Source organism: Stegodyphus dumicola, chromosome X2, assembly GCF_044657685.1.
Source record: "Stegodyphus dumicola isolate Sdum_Otavi_A_Nest chromosome X2, ASM4465768v1".
NCBI lineage: Eukaryota > Metazoa > Arthropoda > Arachnida > Araneae > Eresidae > Stegodyphus > Stegodyphus dumicola.
The window spans coordinates 122,071,542-122,091,335 of record NC_140781.1 but is presented as its reverse complement, the minus strand read 5'-3'; the positions used below and the strand labels follow the sequence as shown (position 1 = coordinate 122,091,335).

Genomic DNA, 19,794 nt, shown 5'->3' with positions numbered 1-19,794 from the left:
ATAAATAAGTATTGGTGCTGAACATCATCTCTCTAATACGATCACCTCAAGAGCTAAATATCTGATACTATGAGGGGCCGTCTTAGAGAGAGTTCATCTTAATATTAAATTTTCAATAATATAATTTGTAAATCTTAAATTTCACAATATAGCCGAATACTGCCTTGATTAGTTAAAATAGAGCTGTACAACCTAAAATCAACTTAAGCATATTTAAAGTAGAAGAGCATTTCTCTTCTATTTCTAATTATGCTTTCTGTGTGAATAAAAAATATCAAATAATAAAGCCAAAAAAATTATACATTTATTTATTTTGGCTTAATTTTGCAACTCGGTCAGATACCATGTTTTTCGGATATGTCTTCTATATGGTTAATGCCATTTCTTTTGTATAATTATTTATCTGTATATTACTATATATTTTATATTTGTATATTTCGTCAGTTATTAATAACAAATAAATAATTACATAATATATATTCTTTTAATATATATTCTTATAACCTTTTTCGTTGTTTTTCTTTTTATGAATTGCTTGCAAGTCTTTAAATGTTATTTAATTTTGATAGTTGGGACCTATGATTCCTAGAGGGCCCGGTAAACCAAAACCGGATGACCAAAACGTTTCAGGTGTTGAAGAAATCTTTAAATCTGAGATGACTGAATTTTTGGAAAGCAAAATTTTGGAGGTACACAGATATTGTAATAATTTTTTCATATTCAAAGATGAAAATGCCTGCTTTAAATATTGTCTTTATTCTTACTTTCAATAAATTTGACTGAAATATGCATTGCATGTTCTGTATCTTTGAGTAAAGTAGTTTTAGGAGGGGGATGAAGATTATATTGGTTTCATTAATAAGCAAATTTCATTTACAATTGCATAAGTAACTCACAAATTAAATTAAGAATATTGTGTTGCAAGTTAGGAATAATTCTGTTTAATATAATTTGTATTAATATGTTTCATTTAATAGCAAAATATTTTTAATGTGTTTAGTTAAATTTATTTACATTTAATTGCAGTAAATCTTCATCTGCATTCCGGATTTCTGGAACTCTTTACTATCTAGATCACTTCATTTTATATAAGTAAATAATTAAGCTTGCTATTGAATTATTTACTTCTTTAATTGTTAATTGATTTAAATAATATTTTTAAAAGAAAGATAGAAGCACTCACCTATTTGCTGTATATGCTTTTGAAATCTACTGTTAAGGTAGCCAGCACCATTTTTCTTACATATGTAAAGACTTTTCTTGTTAATTTTGACTATTTTATTGGGTTCTCCTATTTAGTGTTTAGCATGTTTTACCAACTGTTTTGAACTGACTTCCTTTGTAAATTCCAATCAGCTATGGATAATATATAATTTAAAAAGAATTTTTTAACCATAAGCAGTTTTCTGTCAAAGGTGCTGCTCTTTTTTAGGCATTATTTACTTATATTATGTAACTTCATTGCAAAGTTTTATTTCATGATTTTTTTTTTTGCACAAAGTTTAGTGCGTGGTAAAATTTTCTTTTCTGAAAATAATAGACCATCATCTGCAAATTCAAAATAGCATATTTATGAATGAAATGTAAATCTTAAAAAAATAGATGGCATTACTCTGTAATTGATTATTAAATAAATTTTAAATTAAACTGAACTACAAATTTATTTTATTGTTTTACTGTAGAGCTATCCAACCCCCTTGATCATGAGATACAGTTTAATTATACTTTTAAGGATCCTAAGTTATCCATTAATTGCTTTTTTAAATTATTATTTTATATACTTTCCACATACTAGTTGCACAATATTGCCTGTTGAAAATAACTGGGCCGCTTTGCTCACATTGAAACAGAAAAAAAAAACTATTAAGCAAATAGAAAAATTGTTTAATTTTTTTTTTTAATATTTTGGGGAAAAAAGTATTTTTGTGCAAAGCATTTTCAAAGTGTAAATACAATAAATGACAAAATGAAAGTATATGCTTGACATATAGGAAAATAGCAATCAATTACATGGAACTTTTTTAGAACTTCCATTCAGTTTGCGATTTGGAGATTACTGGATATTAAAAATTAAATTTTTGTATTTGTTTAATAGGAAATGTATTATGATTCTTATTAATAAAGTTAATGTAATACAAATGTGATTTTCACCCTTAATTTGCATAATTTGGGAAATCGAATTGGAGTATTTCCACATAATTTAAGTGAAGAATCATTTGAATAATAGATCTCTTGTGTCTACCTTATGGAAAAAATAAAAAGGAAATGAAGTAAAAGGAAAATGAAGAACTTTTAATTAAATCACATATGAAACATGCATTAAAGAAAAATATTGAATTTATTAAGACACAAATGAAATTTAGTAAATGAAGTACATCTCTTGAGTCATCAGTTTCATTTTCTCAGTATAATTTGGCAAAAATATTTGAGTAATGATTTAATTTTCCCAGAACCTTTTTAAATCAAAAATTTAAAGTATAGATAGAGCAGGACTTTTAAAAGTTGACACTAGTTAGCTAAACACTTAACATGGAACATATCCAGAAAATTTATACTGTGGCACTCCAGGTGACCATGAGTTAGCATTAATGGTTACAGTTTGCTAAAATTGCTCCAGTTTTGTTCTTTTTAATGAATGTTCCTGAACTAATCTTTCCAAGGTTTAATTTAAATCATTTTAATTTTTGGTGGGTTGGGAGGTAGAATTCAAAAGATCTGAAAGCCTGAAAATCGTGATTCAAGAATTAAATTAATTCATATCTCTTTTTAATTTGAGGTATTTATATTTTTAATTTTTACCTTCTTTTCCTAGTGATTGTATCAAATTTCAAATATAGTTTGACTGTCTCATCCGCGACCATGAGCGCACTTACGCATGCGCCATGCTCAAAATAGAGTGGAAGGATGGGGACTTTCATTACCTCCAGCATTCTCTTTTCCGAGAAGAGAATACTTTCACGTGATATTTTACGTCGCAGCAATAATGTCCCTTTTGGACGAGTCTAAGAGTTCTGGCAGAATGCCAGCCACGGTTGCATTTGAGACGGTCGAACTATATCTGACACTGCATAACATACATAGCTAATGTGAAAAATAGAAGTAATTTGTATTATTGTAAAGAACATAAATCTGTAATTTTTTTGTGTATTATTTTTTAATAGTCTGTCAGTGAGCTTTCCAAAGAGATTGAAGAGATTTCAGAAACATTACCTGTAAAAATTGACTCAGCTTCACATATAGATTATACAGGAGTAGTCGAGTAAGTATGACAAGCACATGTGAGTAGATTTTGTACGCAATAGATACCTGTCTGTGTTTCATACAATATGTATGTTAACTGTATTGTTAATTATTTTTATGCAGGTTTGTATGAAATTGAAAAAGTAATTGAAAATAGCTTATTTTCTAATTCTTTGAACACTGCCTATATGGGGCTAAAAAGCTAAAGTTGTAGAACATCCAGGTGAAGTAATTCATCCTAGGTTTGTTTACTCGCTTCAGAACAAAGTGATGGTTTTTTATGGCTTTCAGAGAATATTAATTAGATGTATCTTTCACAAAGCCATCGCTGCCATGAAAAAGTAGCTTTCAAGTGACTTTCCATAAATAGTTAGCCAACCGTTTTTTAAACTTGAAGAAAAATCTCTTTCATAACCATGCTTAAGCTGCATACTCACGTTTGCACTTTCTAAAATTTAATTTTTGAATTGTAAAAAAAAAAATTGAAACTGCACACAAAAATGCTAAATGTTGTTTCCATTTTGATTTCTGAACCAGCAGGCAAAAATGCATTAGTATTTTTTTTTTCCCGGGGGGGGGGGGGGTAATGAATATTGTGTAAGCCAGGTGTGGCAATACTGTGACTCTTTTGTGTGTAAAATGTAGCTTTTGTTTTTGCAAATTTGTGAAAATAGCTCAGATTTGAAATAAAAAATCGTGCTGCAGTGTACTTTTAAGAAATGAATAATTAAATTTTAAAACTACTCTCTGCATATAATAATTTTAAAATGGTATTCCTAATAATACAGAAAGCACAGCTCTTGTTTCAACAGATTTGAGGTATAGGTCAGATCTGAAATAAAAATTTTGTTGCAGTGCACTTTTGAAGGAATTAGTAATTAACTTTGTTAAATTATTTTATGTATATAGTAATTTTAAAGCTGTATAAATTGTTCATAATGTAGTAATGTACCAATAAACAAATGTTAGTAATACACATGAAAGTAGCAAACTGCATTTTCTTTTTTGCTATTGCAGCAGTGCTAATTTTGGAACAGGTAGTGACTACTATAATGGCAAAGAAACATGCATTCACAAATGCTGCAATAGTAGAATACTGCAGCCAAATGAAACTAGAATGTATAGACTTCTTGCTGCATAAAACAAAACATATCGATGTCCTGTTCATATCTAATGGATTGATTTTATGATTTAGGTTTTGGAGTGATATTCATATACTGTTGCTTTCATTAACAACATATGAAAACTAAACTGTAATTTTTATGTCTTGAATTAAAATTTCTCTGTACCACAAGACATCTCAACTTATGTTTACTCTTTTCAAAGAAGAACCTTTTTCTCAAATTACTTATTCTTCATTCAAATGTAAAGCATTGTGAGTTATTCTAAAGGATTAAAATTAGTTGACAGTTAAAGTAAGAAAAAAAGTTAAATTTGAACTAAAATGTGTGATTTTCTGTCTGAAAGACGAATATTCAATGCATCATGAATGAGTTTAAAATTTATATATTATAGGAGCATACTCAAAGTGCAAGAAAAACAAAATTTATATATATATGTTAGATAAAAGTTATTAATGCATTAATTGTTAACTTGCTTACCAGTGGCTGAGTAGTAAAATCACAAATTGATAATTCAGCTAGATTTTAATCCCAGTGGATGGGTGGGCTAAATGGGAATTTTAATGATTTACCCTTTGGCTCATATAAATATGTGTTAGTTTCATTTAAAAAGTCCTCCATGTAGGTATTTCTTTCTTTAAGCAGGTAGCTCTCTCATGTGCTTTATCATAATACAGCTGTTTGTTACAGCAATAAAGAACATTAAACCATCTTTTTTTAATGTCCTTGTAATAAGACTACTATCACGGAGTACCCCCAACTCTTCATAACTTATAACCTCCTTACCCATCTCCAGTATTCCTGCAATATATCGTACTATTTTTTTGTTTTAATATTATAATAAAAAAGTCAAAAAATGCAATTAAACAAGGAGTGATTATTGCTTAATTCATTTCTAATAATATGATAACACATGTTTTTAAACCACAATACAATGTACTTGACATACTGTAATTATTTTGAATTGATAAAATCTAGGCCTGTACTCCAAACTGTGAGCATTCATGAAATAGTATTGTACCACAATAAAATTCTAAGCCTGTAGTAGTTTAAAGTTAATTTATAACTTCGTTCAAACCAAAGTTAAGACAAAAGATTCTGTTGGTAAGAAAAATCTAATACCCCTTACATTTAAATGCAAAACAAATAATACAGCACTATATTGTTTACCTAAAAATTAATTTTAAAAATCATTAACCTTAGTAACATAGTTTTGAACTGTTATCTAAACTTCATTAATTGTTGTGGTGATATTTGAACCTGTGTCAGTAAGCTTAGCTTTTTAAGACCAAACGTAGAGACAAATCAGGAATAGTGTGCAGTTTTTACAGTGATTTCAATATGTATCTAAGATGAGGATTCTCTTTTCACAAGCTCCCTATTTTTAAATGGCAACAAACATTTTAATGACTTATCACTTATCCCTTCATGGCTCCAATTGGGATATTTAGTTTTTAACTGTTGCAACAGTAACTTATATTTCAATTTGGTAAAACCTCAATTTACACAGAGAAGATTGAAGCTGTCTTCGTTTTCCTGTGAATTAAAATCCATGTGTTAAAGTCATTACAATACAGTCCTTTTCTTCTGTGAAAAACCTTTGTTTTGAAATTTTTACCTACTTTTCTTTTATCAGAATAATACTTCATATTGGCTGTCAACTGGTAGACCTACCAATTTCTTGGAAGAATGTTGTGGAGACACCAAATCAGAACTTTTACCCATTGTAGTTTTTAGTTCTGCGTGAAGATCTACCTTTTAAGCACGTACCTATTTTTATATAAACAGCACTTTACATTTAACAACTGTAAAAAAAATTAAGTTACATTAAAAGTTGTTTGAAAATCATAATTATAAAGATAGACATATCTGGCCTGATGATTCATTCAGTATTGGGATATGCAGTGAAAGAGCAAGGATTACATATTGTTACGAAATGCCCAAGCTTTCCTGCAAAGGGTGATTAGGGTTGCCTGGTTTGGCACGAAATCACCCATTTGGCAACAAAATTGGCGATATTCTGTAGACGAAGTGAGATTCTGGAATACATTCTTAGCGGTTTGCCTCGGGAATGTTCTTGAAGGTATTTTAAATCTATATATACTTTTAATATATAAAATCCATCAATAAAGTTTAAAATTAATAAAACAACACAATAAAGACTATTTACAGTAAGAAGTAACAAAATTTAAAATGAAGACTGAGTGTGGTAAATCTCGAAGCACGGAGAAGTATCACTTTCTAACTCTCAGAAAAAGTATCACTTTATAAATCTTTAGAAAATGAATCATCATTCTCATCTGCGTTAATAAATGGTTCATTGACCACACGAGGGTATTCTTCTTCTGATAAATAGCACCTTCCCGCCATAATAGCCTGGAAGTGAGGCTTTCCGAAATAAAAAGAGAAGAAACGAAAATATATCTGAAGGCAATGCAAAACGTAACAGTACTCCACATACTAATCCTAAAAGACCATACATAGTAAAGGAAAAAACAGAATAAAAAAAGGAATTGGATATAAATCAGACACACGAATGTTTTCATTAGCACACAGCAATTTAAAAAGCTCACCTCTGTTTACGCTTTCCCCTCCCCCCCCACCCTCACAACAGCTGATGAGTAAAATACCAAAGTCAAGCAGAATATATCAAATCAAGGTCAGGAACCTAAACCTGTGTTCATTTCAAAAGTAATGGACATAGGATGCCATCTAGTGGCCTTCAGAAAAACGCTCCAACTTAAAATGCGTATACGCATCACCCGTCCTCTGAATGCAATCTCTAGCGATGTGTGGATGGGACGCCCGGCTGTAAGAGACGTTCTTAGGGAATGCGTATATGGGACGCCCGTCCTGAAAGGGTTAAAAGATAAAGAAATGTTGAAGCAATATGATTCTTTACCAAAATGATGAGGTTTCTGTACAACTCTGAATTCACAATCTGCATGCATTATGTACGTTGTTGAAAAGAAGGGAGGCAATTTCAGCTGAACTTATTGCAAGTGCAAATGTCTTGCAGAAGCGAAGTGGAAAGTGTACCGATGTAGAAACTGTGCTCTTGGAGTTGTTTTTAAATGCCAGGAACATAAAACCATGCCGCCGCAAGAAATCCTGTATCAAAAGGCAGCAAAATTTACCAGAATCCTAGGAGAGGAGTTTGTCCCTACCGTTAGGTGAGTGATAAAATGGGAAGAAATGATATCATTTTCACGAAATTCCGTGGAGAGAAACAAGATGTGGACTCTAAAGAAGCCAATAATTGGATAGAAAAGAATTTAGCCAGACAAATGCAAGAATACTAACCTTGTCAAATTTTAAAAACTGATGAGACTGATCTTCATTATTGAGCCCTACCTCAGCACACATTAATGTTTAAAAATAAGTCCTCAGCTGGCTGTAAAAAAAAAAAAAAATAGACAATGTGTTACTGTGTTATTAATGTGTAATATGAAAGGAACATTTAAAAATATTTCATTTTCTAAAGGGCATAAAACATTTGCCTGTGACTGATTACAGGAATAAAAATGTTCGATGACAAGCAATAGTTTTAGTGATTTTCTTGCGAAGTAGTATAAAGACCTTCAGCAAGAAAAAGTGGCACTCTTGTTAGATAACTGTGCTGCTCATCCAACTAATCTCTCGTTGAAGAATATAAAATTATTTCCCCTTCCTTCTAATACAATTTGCATTCTTCAAACGTTAGATCAGGGCGTTACAAAAGCATTCAAGGGACATTACAGGAAGGAAGTGGTTCAAAATATTCTTAATGAAATTGATGTGACAGGTGCAGTTTGTTCTTCACATGAAATTGTCAAGTATTCCTCTCTTAGATGCCATAAATGTTATTTTAAATATGTGGGATGAATTAACATTGCAAGTTATTTTAAATTGTTTTAAAAAGCTGTCTTCTATCCAAAGCAAATTTCTTTAAACTCTCAAGATGTGATAGAAGATAAGGGTGACAGTAAAGAAATGCATAATGAAACCTTCCTTGATTATTTGGGAATTGATGAGAGTGATGCAGAGATCTTGGATGATATCAGAGAAAACAAAGGAATTAATAAAGGTGAAAATCTCGATCTTGTACCAACAGCAGCGCAGTCTCGACAAGCATTAAAAATTTTGGAAAGAACGCTTGAACTTAAAAGTGGAGATACAGACATTTACAAGCAATGTTGTGTCTTGGAGACCACAGTTGAAAAGGTACTAACAAGAAATATGCAACAAACTCGAATGGATAAATTTTTAAATAATGTTTGATATGCTTACATATCGTATTGATCTGTGTAACGTGTTGAAATAATTACAGTTTTTCTGAATTAAGATGGCCCTTTTGTCATTGACCGGGGAAAAAAGTGAAAGTTTTATATAAAAAAAAAGTATATGTAACTTACATATTACACAGCATATCAAAAAAGAGCATTAATTTAAACAGCAGGGTCACATGCAAGGAAAGAGAGGTTCAGGTATATGTGCATTTCATTCATAAAGATTCATTGAAAAATTTTATAAAATAGGTATTTTTTAAATCTCCCCCAAAATAATATCCAATCTAGTATCCGTAACAAAAATGATATCCTGCATGGGGCCCAGCACCAAATTTTAAACTTAGCCGCCTCATACAGTCAAATAAGATAAGAATGGACATTATCATATTAAACAGTACCAACTGTGTAGTATTTATTTAATTCAAACCTTTCTTTTGGTTCAAAAGCTCCAAAGCCAATAATTCATAACAAGAAAACTTTCCATATACCATCTCCAAGGAACAGAAATTCGATTTAAAACTATGAATGAAAAAAAAAAAAAACTTTTTATTCAGTATTTTAAACTAGTATTTTTCTAGACCTCTTTTGCTTTAAAAACTTAAAAATCTCTGTTAAAAAAATCTTTAATCTAAAAAAAAAATAATAATAATAATAATCAAAAGTAAAAATTTTAAGCATTGAAAAAGTAGTTATTGTCATTGATCACAGATTAATCAACTTATCAAAGGGATAAACCAATCTACTGTCAATTAACAACTAAATTAAGAAGGAGTGTTTCATCTTACTTCCAAGTAAGCGTCAGTTTTTTTCTAGATCCAAATCATAAGTCACAACTAACACTCAATCATAAGAAAGACATTAGTCTATTAAGCCAAAAGAATCCTGTTAAACAAAGTAAACAGCTAAAAGTCTTAAGAATTAAATTTGCTCTCTAAGAACACCACTAAACTGGATGCTTACTTTAGATGCCGTATCCCATACACTCTGATTTTCAAACTCAAACACAAACGTAAAAGCAAAAATATACATTTTAGAACAATTAGAAAGTAATTCAAAATCATAAGAAGATAAAACATAATCTTTAATTTTAAAGTTAACTTTAATTTTAAAATTTAAAACAAGTAGTTGATTAGAAATTTAAGATCAAACTAGGAAGTTAAAATTAACTAACTTGCCTGCAAAATTTTAAAACCAAATAGCTGGAAATGCAAGTATTAAGTGATGGAAGTAAAAAGGTTGTCATAAGTGTAGTTTTCTATTTAAAAAAGTTTAGCCTAAATTGGCGAGAAAACTGAAGTTTCTTGGAGATAATACATACAGAGTAGTCTGTTACTATAATAGCACTAAAAGTTGCTATTAGAGTATAAATTCTAGATAAAAGTAATTAAAATTAAATTACAACCCTTTTACTTCTATCACAATGTAGTATACTTTTGTTTTTAAGTTTTTGTGTTTGAGTTTGAATATGAGAGTGTAGGGGATATGTCTTCTAAAGTAAGCATTCCATTTAGTTGTGTTCATAGTGAGCAAGTTTAAAGACTTTTTGCTGTTTATTTTGTTTAACAGGATTCTTTTGGCTTAATAGACTAATGTCTTTCTCATGATTGAGTATCAACTGTGACTTATGATTTGGATCTAGGAAAAAAACTGATGCTTACTTGGAAGTAAGATAAAACATTCTCTCTTAATTTAATTATTGTTAATTGATAGTAGATTGATTTATCCCCTTGATAAATCGATTAATCTGCAATCAATGACAATAGCTACTTTTTCAATGCTTAAAATCTCTACTTTTGATTTTGCAATTTTGAGATTAACGAACATTCAACCAAGACATTAAATTAAATTCTGAAATTCCAATTTACAGCCATTTTAAATTATTCAGTAAAAAACCATTACGAGGAAGTGGAGCAGGTAATAAACAGCAAAATAAATTATTTTCTACTGTAGATACTGCCAAGTTAAACGATAATATGAATAATTTCTTTCTAACTGAAATTTCACAAGAAATATCATCATTTGGTTGCAAACTTGTAAGCACACATTCTTAATGAAACTTATTAATTTCATTAAATTGCAATTTAAGGGACACAATATATTCAAAGACCTCATTTTAGATTTTTGCAAATTTAAATTCTCTACCACTAACAAGTACAATAATTATTACTGCAAAATCAACTTTCTTCATATGACTATGACAATATTCAGTTCAGCAATATTTTCAGAAAGAGTCAACAACAATTTCCTGCTGCTAAAGCACAAGTCACACCAGCTTTCAAGTATCAAAAACCTCTTAGCAAATTACTAATTAACCACCATAATCTAGTTCCTACTACCCATTGATACTGCAAAAAACCTCAATATAAAGACTACATAGACAAGTTTCATAAACATATGACAATAGTTCAAAAGCAGCATTTATGAAATTTCATGAAAAAAGGCACAAAATTTAGACCAGTACTGAAACTTGGCAAAAATCACAGTTTTAGAAGTTTTGAAAAAAATCTCGATGAGTTCATAGTTAAAACTAGATTCCAAATTCTGCCTTTATAGCTTGGATAGCTCAAGTGCTAGAAGAAATGAAACAAGGAATTCAAAGGATTGAATTTAACAGCAATTTACCATGGAATTTTCTCAATTCTCTAATGCAAGACTTGAAACAAAAATTCGTAAACACCAAAATTGACAAAGCCACTAATAATTTTAGCATCATTTGAAAAATTTTTTATATCTCACTAATTGAAACTTAATAATGCCATTACTTACAAATATACCAAAACACGAGAATATATCATTGCAAAAAAGCTTAAAGCAATTCATAAGAAACTACAAATTACACAACCATCTAGCTACAGTCAAAAATCGTTAATCCAGACTCGTTGGGACTTCGGCGATTCCGGATTATCGATTTTTCCGGATTATAGATCATCAGTTTAAATCTGGTAAGATGGTACATCCAATAATGGACATCGAAACATACTTTTTCTTTGTAGATCCTTTACATATTAGTAAATATATATCAGAAATTCTATTTGACATAATTGAAAGTTCAAGCTTACTTTTATAAAATTGCTCTAACAGTCTGCAAAAAATAATAAGCCGAATCCAATTCGAAGATTAAGGAACAACGCAATCTGCAACATTAACTGAATTAGATAATTTTATCTTAGCTTATACCGTCTGTTATACATTAAACGCGCATTCGTAAACGTATCGTGCACACACGCATATTCGCAGCCGTTAAGGTCTTACGCGCATGGACGCATGCTCAGAAAGTTTGTAGCTTTGAGCTCCGGATTATAGATCATTCCGGATTATGGGTGTCCGAATTAACGACTTTTGACTGTACAATAGATTTGCTCTTCCTAAATTCCATATATCACCGCTCAAATTTAGATTTATTGCAAATGGTACAAATAATTATGAAAAGAATATAGATTACATATTTGCAATTAAATTTTAAAAAAATCTGTATTTTAATTCATTAACTAGTTAACAAGCTGCACAACCATAGTTGGATTATTTATAATAACGATCCAATTCTCAATAAGTTTAAAAGTTTAGAAATCAAGAACATTAACTGCTATGTATTCGAAAACCTTTATACTTTTCTTCCATTGGACGAAATTTTTACTAGTTTAATGCAACTACCACAACTTTTTCCTGACATGCTAAGTATCCTCTGAATTGACAGATGGAAAACATACCTGTATTGTGCATTATTTAATAACTACATTAATTTCAATAATAAGATCTTTGAGTGGGTAAAAGGAATTCCAATGGGAGGAAACAGTTCTACGTAAATATGTAATATATTTCTTTTTGCTAATGAATATAAATTTCAGCTAGGTTTGAATAATAATGAATTAAGGTTATCTGCAAATATTTTTAGATACATTGTTGATATTATAACTTTCAACAATGATTCTGTTATTGAACAATTCAAAATTTACCCAGATAGTTTAACACTTAATAGGACTAGTATAAGTCAAGATAATATTGAATACATTGACCTTCTAATAATTAAACACAACATAATTAAATTATATGATAAAAGGAGGAATTTCCAATTTGAAGCTATCAAACTAATTAATTGAAACTCTAATATTTCTAAAAGAGTAATTAGAATGAAAAATATATGTACTGAAATGGAAGATTTAAAAGAAGAAGTAATAAAGTTTATGTTCAAGTAAATAACCAGGTCCCAACGCAATTTATTAATTTCTATATTAAAAAGGCAGGCATTAACTTTTTTATTTAATTTTTTGACTCTTTTTGGTATGATAACATTACCTTAAACCTTACCTGGAGGGTAATGGGATTTATTGAAGAGTTAATGGAATAATTCTAGTAAATATGTATATTTCTCTTAATCAATACTGCAGTCTTTCCTTTTATTAATGAAGGGCCAGTTCTTTTCAGAAGTCTTAGTTATAGCCCGAACTGAGTGAAGATTATTATCATTTTCTAATTTTCCTTAGCTTTGGCCAGTATTGAGTTAAAGTTTTGATTTAACTATGAGTTCAGCTTCAGTTTTAATAATATATATATATATGTAATAATATTTTTAAATCAGTTGATTAAATTAAATTTTAATCATATTCCTTAATAATGTGTTGGCAATTCTCTACCTAAATTGCATCCCTGTTCCTAAATTTTGATGAAATCCTTTCTTTATTATAAATTATATTAACCTGTTGGCTCCCGCCAAATCGCCAAACTCATAAATCTGTCATATTGTATGAAGTCCTTAAGAACATTCCTGATGAGAAGATAGCATCACCTCGTGATTTCAATTAATATCGCTGATTGGATGAGCACCATGATGGACACATATCTGTAAATAGGGCTTCTCCTCGGGGTACAGGCAGAACGCTTGTGAGATGGATGCTAAAATAAACGTATCACTTTATATTCAAAAATTTGTCTCATTCCTGTTGCCATGGCTGCACAACACAAATAATGTATGAGAAAATACATTTCATATATATATATATCAATTATAGAAGATCAAGAAAAGAAATTTAGAACTAAATCTACAAAGACATGAAAGAAATCTAAAACAAATAAATATGAAATTCCCCTGAAATGTGTAAAAATCAATCAATAGTCATCCAACCACAACATGTCGTAGATTGCCATAGTCATACAGATGGAAACAAAGATTACCGTATTATCCGTAGCATGGGGTTCATTTCCTTCACACATGTTTCTGTTGATCGGCACAGAGATGACACTTTTTTATTTTGTTGTTTAACAGTAAACTTTAATAAGAAAACAATTCTTATACAATTATGGATAGGCATTATCCCCGCCGCATGAGAAAACAATCTCTGCATAACTAAAAAATGGCGACAGCCCTCCAGCCAAAAAAATCAGACTGTCCCTCTAACATCCGTGGTCAAAAGTCCCCTTTGCCCTCACTGTGCTTTCTGTTCTTTTCTCTGCTTTGTTCTTTTTTTTTTTTTTTTTTTTATTATTACTTCTATCCAGCCAAACCACCCGGCACTCGCCAGTGATCATCCCGTCAGACTAATTATTTTTTCTGGCCAGGCTTTTCCTTCTCCTGGGGCTATCGGCATTACACACCTCCACTAAAATAACGATTTGCCTCTTAAGGCTAATTTTCACAACAGGTTCAACAGAACCATTCAGCGTTCATTATAAGCAATTCCGAATTTGTCAGAATCAGAGTTCATAGGTTTATTAGTTGACACACTTGATTCTTGATTTCACACGAAATGTCAAAGTTCCTGTGTGTGTGTAAACAAAAAATACTGGCAGAGGAATGCAGTTAGTATCTGATTCAGTTATATCAAGAGGAGTCAGACCAGATGCAGTTGCACACCTCTCTCTTTGGAAATTCATTGCATTTCTGTTATTTCAAAATTAGCCAATGAACCATTGTAAATTATTTGATTTTAATGGTTCACCTAAAAATTCTGAGCTTTTCCCCCAATGCAGTTTTCTTCCAATGTAAAGAAGTAGTACTAAAACAAATCTATGTATGAGTTAAAATGTCCAATAAAGGAAAAGAATAATAATTATGATATATTTAAATAAGCTCAAATAAACATAAATAAAATCAAATTATAAAATATACTTAAAAAACCAACAGAGAAATGGAATCACCAAAACCTACCTCTCAGCAAGGTTGAAACAAAAGATCTAGATTCAAAAACAGATTCCTGTGATTGTCAGATTGGCCTCATTGGTGAAATAAATTGATGATGGCAAGGAGGTATCACCCAAAAAATGAACTTAAGGCAATAAATTTTTATTTATTTTTTTTAATAATTTTGCAGAGCAAAAACTAAGAAAATGAAAAAAAAAAAAAAGGTTTGAAAAGAATTAAGTCTATGTCATGGCTTATCATGACCCTCTGTTAATATAGTAATTTTTTTTTACCATAATATAAATATATACATATAGTATATACTATGAAACCTTCTAAAACTTCCTTCATTATCCTTCTCTATTAGAGCTCTCAGATAAAAAATTCATAACATTAAAATAATTTTATAGGTTGTAGGCTGCTGCAGTTTTTTTTTACAAGATGCGTAATGACGTAAATTTAAATTGGAATCTCAGTTTCATGCAAAATTTAATAAGACGAATTATTTCTTGTTCTTGTTGAATTTCTAAGCAAACTTTTTAAATTCTATTAACTTATTAAAATTGCATTATATATAACATTTTTAGACATACTGGTGTTAAGAGTTTATGAGTTTAATTGTAGAAAAGTTAAACTCTCTTCTTTTCAGCATTTGAAAAGTTATAAATTATATGTGTGAAAATTCTTTTGGCACCCAAACTTTAACAAAATTTTAAGTTAAACAAAGTTATACACTAGTACATAATGAAAGAATATCATTGAATGGCATTTATGGAGAAAAAATTAATCTTAAATTATTCTAATTTATTTATTAACTGATGACAAACAGTTGTGAAAATTACATATATATATATATAGAGAGAGAGAGAGAGATTTTATGCAAAATTAACTTCTTAATACAGTACAAAGCCCGTAATTAGGACGTCCATTATCCGGACCTCAAAGTCACAAACTTTTTTTTTTTTGGTATGCTTTATGCATTCACGTTTAATGTATAACGGACGGTATAAGCTAGGCTAAAATTATCTTTACTGATTCTAAGGCATTGTTAATGTTGCAGATTATGTTGTTCCTTAACCTTCTAATTGGATCTGGCTTATTATTTTTTGCAGACTGTTCGAGCAATTTTCTAAAAATTAAGCTTGAACTTTCGATTGTGTCAAAAAAAAATTCCAATTCTGGAGCTGCCAAAGGATCTACAAAGCAAAAGCATGTTTCGATGTCCATCGAACAAAAAGGGAAATTGCTGCAAAAAATGCATAAAGGCATATCCGCCTCAAACTTATGCGAGGAGTAAGACATTGGAAAGTCAACTGTAAATGACATAAGCAAAAAGAAAAAGGAACTTTTTGAATTTTTTGTGGATTTCGACACCCCACTTGCAATGAATAACAGAAAAGGGTTCGTTATGCTAAAAGTGACGATAATGACAAAGTGATGATTGAATGGGTCAGACAGCATCGCAGTGAGGGCGTGCCATTGACAGATCCAATGCTAATTGGCTCAAGCCAAAATATTTCATGAAGAAATGAACTCAAACACTGAGTGCACATATTCGACAGGTTGGTTAACCAAATTAAAAAACCGCCATGGTATAAGACAAAAATTTCAGGTGAAAAAGCTTCAGCTGACACTGAAGCTGCTGGATAATTTGCAGATGAATTCATTGAACTCATTACTAGAGAACAATTATCTCCAGAACAAATTTACAATGCTGATGAAACTGTTTTTTATTATTTTTTTTTCTGGCAATATGTACGGTGAAATACCTTGGTAACCTCTACAGAAAAGGCTCCATTTGGTGTCAAAGATTCCAAAGCGAAACTAACAATTTTAGCGTGCACAACTGCGCAGGCATGCACAAATGCAAACTTTTTGTAATCGGAATACATGCACGACCTCGAGCATTTTTAAAGGAGTAACAATTTTTCCTATTATATATCGCACAAATAAAAGAGCATGTATGACACAAGCGTTGATGAATGATTGGTTTGGAAATCATTTTATACCTGAGGCTCAGCGACATTTGAATTCGGTTGGTTTACCCGATGACTCAGAAATAGTCCTGATTGTTGACAACTGTTCGACCCATACTTCACTTAAAGTTTAAGTGAAAGATAATGTATCCGTATTATTCTTCTCTCCAAATCGTACGTCCATCATTCAGCCTATGGATAAGGGAATAAAGCACGTGCTGAAATGCAAATATAAAATAGCATTTTTAAAATCTATGTTAAATTTCTGGAAAAATTGCAAGACTATTCAAGATGTTTTAAATTTTTTAGCATAAAATCTGCTGTGTGGAGCATCACAAGATTTTGGGATGATGTATCTCCAGATACGTTAAAAACTGCTTGGCATAATTTATGACCAGCTACTATATTTCATGGGGAGGACGATGAAGATGATAGCCGCAAATTTGAAGGTTCTCGGGCATCGCAAACTAAAGGTGAAATTTTCAAGATTTTGTAAAGAAATGTGGAGAAGCGGTAATAAATGAAGATGATATAACAGAAGTTTTTCATTGCGACGACAATGCCCCAATCATCAATCAATTAATGGACGCGAAATCTGTAGTATGGTTCTAGATCCAGAAAATACCACTTCCGATAGTGAAGAAAGTGACAGGGAGGTTATTGAAAATGAAAAAATTAGATTTACAAGTTAGTCGGTATTCTCGACACAGCAATTGCAGGATGTGAATAGTGGAACTTTGTAACTGAACAAGAAATTATGTCTGTTTATAGAATTAAAGAGAAAGTATTAGCAAAAAAAGCGAAGCAACTTAAACAACTTACATTGAAAGAAATGTTTAATAAAGTAAACAAATAAATATTAAGCTTTTCTTTGTGTAAATTTTGATACCCTTTAGATCATAATTGCTCTTTATTTCCTACATTGCGGTTTCATATTTTTAATTGTATAATTTCTGAATGCGATCTTACCAGATTAAAATTGACGATCTATAATCCGGGAAAACCCCTAATCTGGAATGGCCGAAGTTCCGACGAGTCTGGATTACGGACTTTGTACTGCATATTCTATTTACATGCTTTTGGTGCTATGTTTAAAATGATGGTTAATTTAACCCCAGATGTGTTCCACATATCACAATAGAAAAGACTGTTTCTGATATTTAACATGTTGTCAAGGATACTTAAGTTTAGTGTACTTTCATTCAAGCAAGTTTCATATTAAATAGTGATGGTGAGTATTTGTCACAGTATTTTTGTTTGTTTCATTTGTTGTTTACTTCACAAAAATGAAGACTGTTAAAGATGGAATTAAGCACACAGAAGGAAAGCACAGAACCTTTTAACAGCAAAAAAAAAATTCTTTCTTATGGAGAATGGAGACAAATTCCTATGGAACTTAGACCTATTAATGACAGAAGAAGGATGGGAAAAATGTTGACCATGATACTCATTCATTTTTAGATCAAGAATGGATCCTTTAATGCTATGATGAGGATATCCACACACTACAGCCAAATATTATGATCCTAGAACTTCCAGAAATTCAAAAAACTAGTGATGGTGAAGCAACAAGCAGATCTGGACTAGCTGAAGACTGGAAGGCATAATCTGAATATCCTAGTTAGTTACTAAAAATTCACGCAGTGCGAATATTTCACCTTCATCTGTTTCAAAGACTAATGCTTCTTTGACCCATCTCAGACAAATATTCTGTTACATGTTCTTTGGGTAAGTGCTGAAGTTAAATACCTACCTATTAAATACAATTGGCAAAATCATATGCAATACTTTAATTTTAGATGATGTTTTCTAAAAAAAAAACACTTTCATTAATGGCCAGAATATAATCCCAATTTCTTTTAAGATTATATATGCTAAGATCCAAATAATCAGCATATAATTGATTTTAGTCAGTGAGGTAGATGCTGCTAATTTCAATGCTATTACAGTACAAAGTCCATAATCCGGACTCGTCAGGACTTCAGCGATTCTGGATTATAGATCGTCAATTTAAATCTAGTAAGATGGCATGCAGAAATTATGCAATTAAAATATGAAACCGTAATTTATGAAATAAAGAGCAATAATGATCTAAAGGGTATCAAAATTTTCAAAAAAAAAAAAAAACTTAATATTTTTTTGTTTATTTATTAAACATTTCTTTTAATGTAAGTTGTTTAAGATGCTTCCACAAAAAATTCAAAAGTTCCTTTTCTTGTGTCATCCAATGCCATACTCCTAGCATAATTTTGGGACGGTTATGCCTTTATCCATTTTTTGCAGCAATACCACTCTTCGTTTGATGGACATCGAAACATGCTTTCGCTTTGTAGATCCTTTGGCAGCTCCAGAATTGGAAACTCTTTTTGACATAATTGAAAGTTCAAACTTAATTTTTATAAAATTGCTCTCACAGTCTGCAAAAATTAATAAGTCGGATCCAATTAGAAGATTAAGGAACAGCGCAATCTGCAACATTAACTGAAATGCCTTAGAATCAGTAAAGATAATTTTAGCCTAGCTTATACCGTCCATTATACATTAAGCACGCATGCATAAAGCATACCAAAAAAAAAAGTTTGGATTGGATGAGGTTTGGATTATAGATCATTCCGGGTAATGGACGTCCGGATTGTACTGTATCATTATTGACAGTAATAATATCATCAATATATCTGAATGTGTATTCAAATTTTTTTAAATATGTCTAATAATTATTATTATTTTCCTTTATTGGACATTTAACTGATACATACATTTGTTTTTGTGCTGTTTCTTTACATTGGAAGAAACCTGCATTGGAGAGATATTCAGAATTTTCAGGTGATCCCAGGACTTAAAAGAGAAGGGCTAGCTCATAGAGCTTTTCCCTCTGAAACAAGCAGCGAGGAGTGATGATGTAGCCATGATGACACTGAGCGCGGAGATGCAATTGACAACATAGAAATTAGCGTTTTAAATCTGAAGAACCAGCGTTTAAAATGAGCTGTGTGTGAAAGATAGCTATAATTTAGAGGAGACAATGTTACTGCAGTATGCATTTTACACTGAACATTAAAAAATTTAATAGTACT

At 30.7% G+C, this 19,794-nt stretch overlaps 1 protein-coding gene across 4 annotated transcripts in view; it reads left to right on the top strand.

The window, feature by feature from the left end:
* LOC146992905 (uncharacterized) overlaps positions 1-19,794 on the top strand; it is a 154,497-nt gene that overhangs the window by 126,998 nt on the left and 7,705 nt on the right. For all 4 annotated transcript variants that reach the window (XM_085809594.1, XM_085809596.1, XM_085809593.1 and 1 more), the window contains 2 exons: positions 570-689; positions 3,162-3,259. In XM_085809594.1, coding sequence (XP_085665720.1) covers positions 570-689; positions 3,162-3,259 — 218 coding nt within the window. The remainder of the gene's footprint in view (positions 1-569; positions 690-3,161; positions 3,260-19,794) is intronic.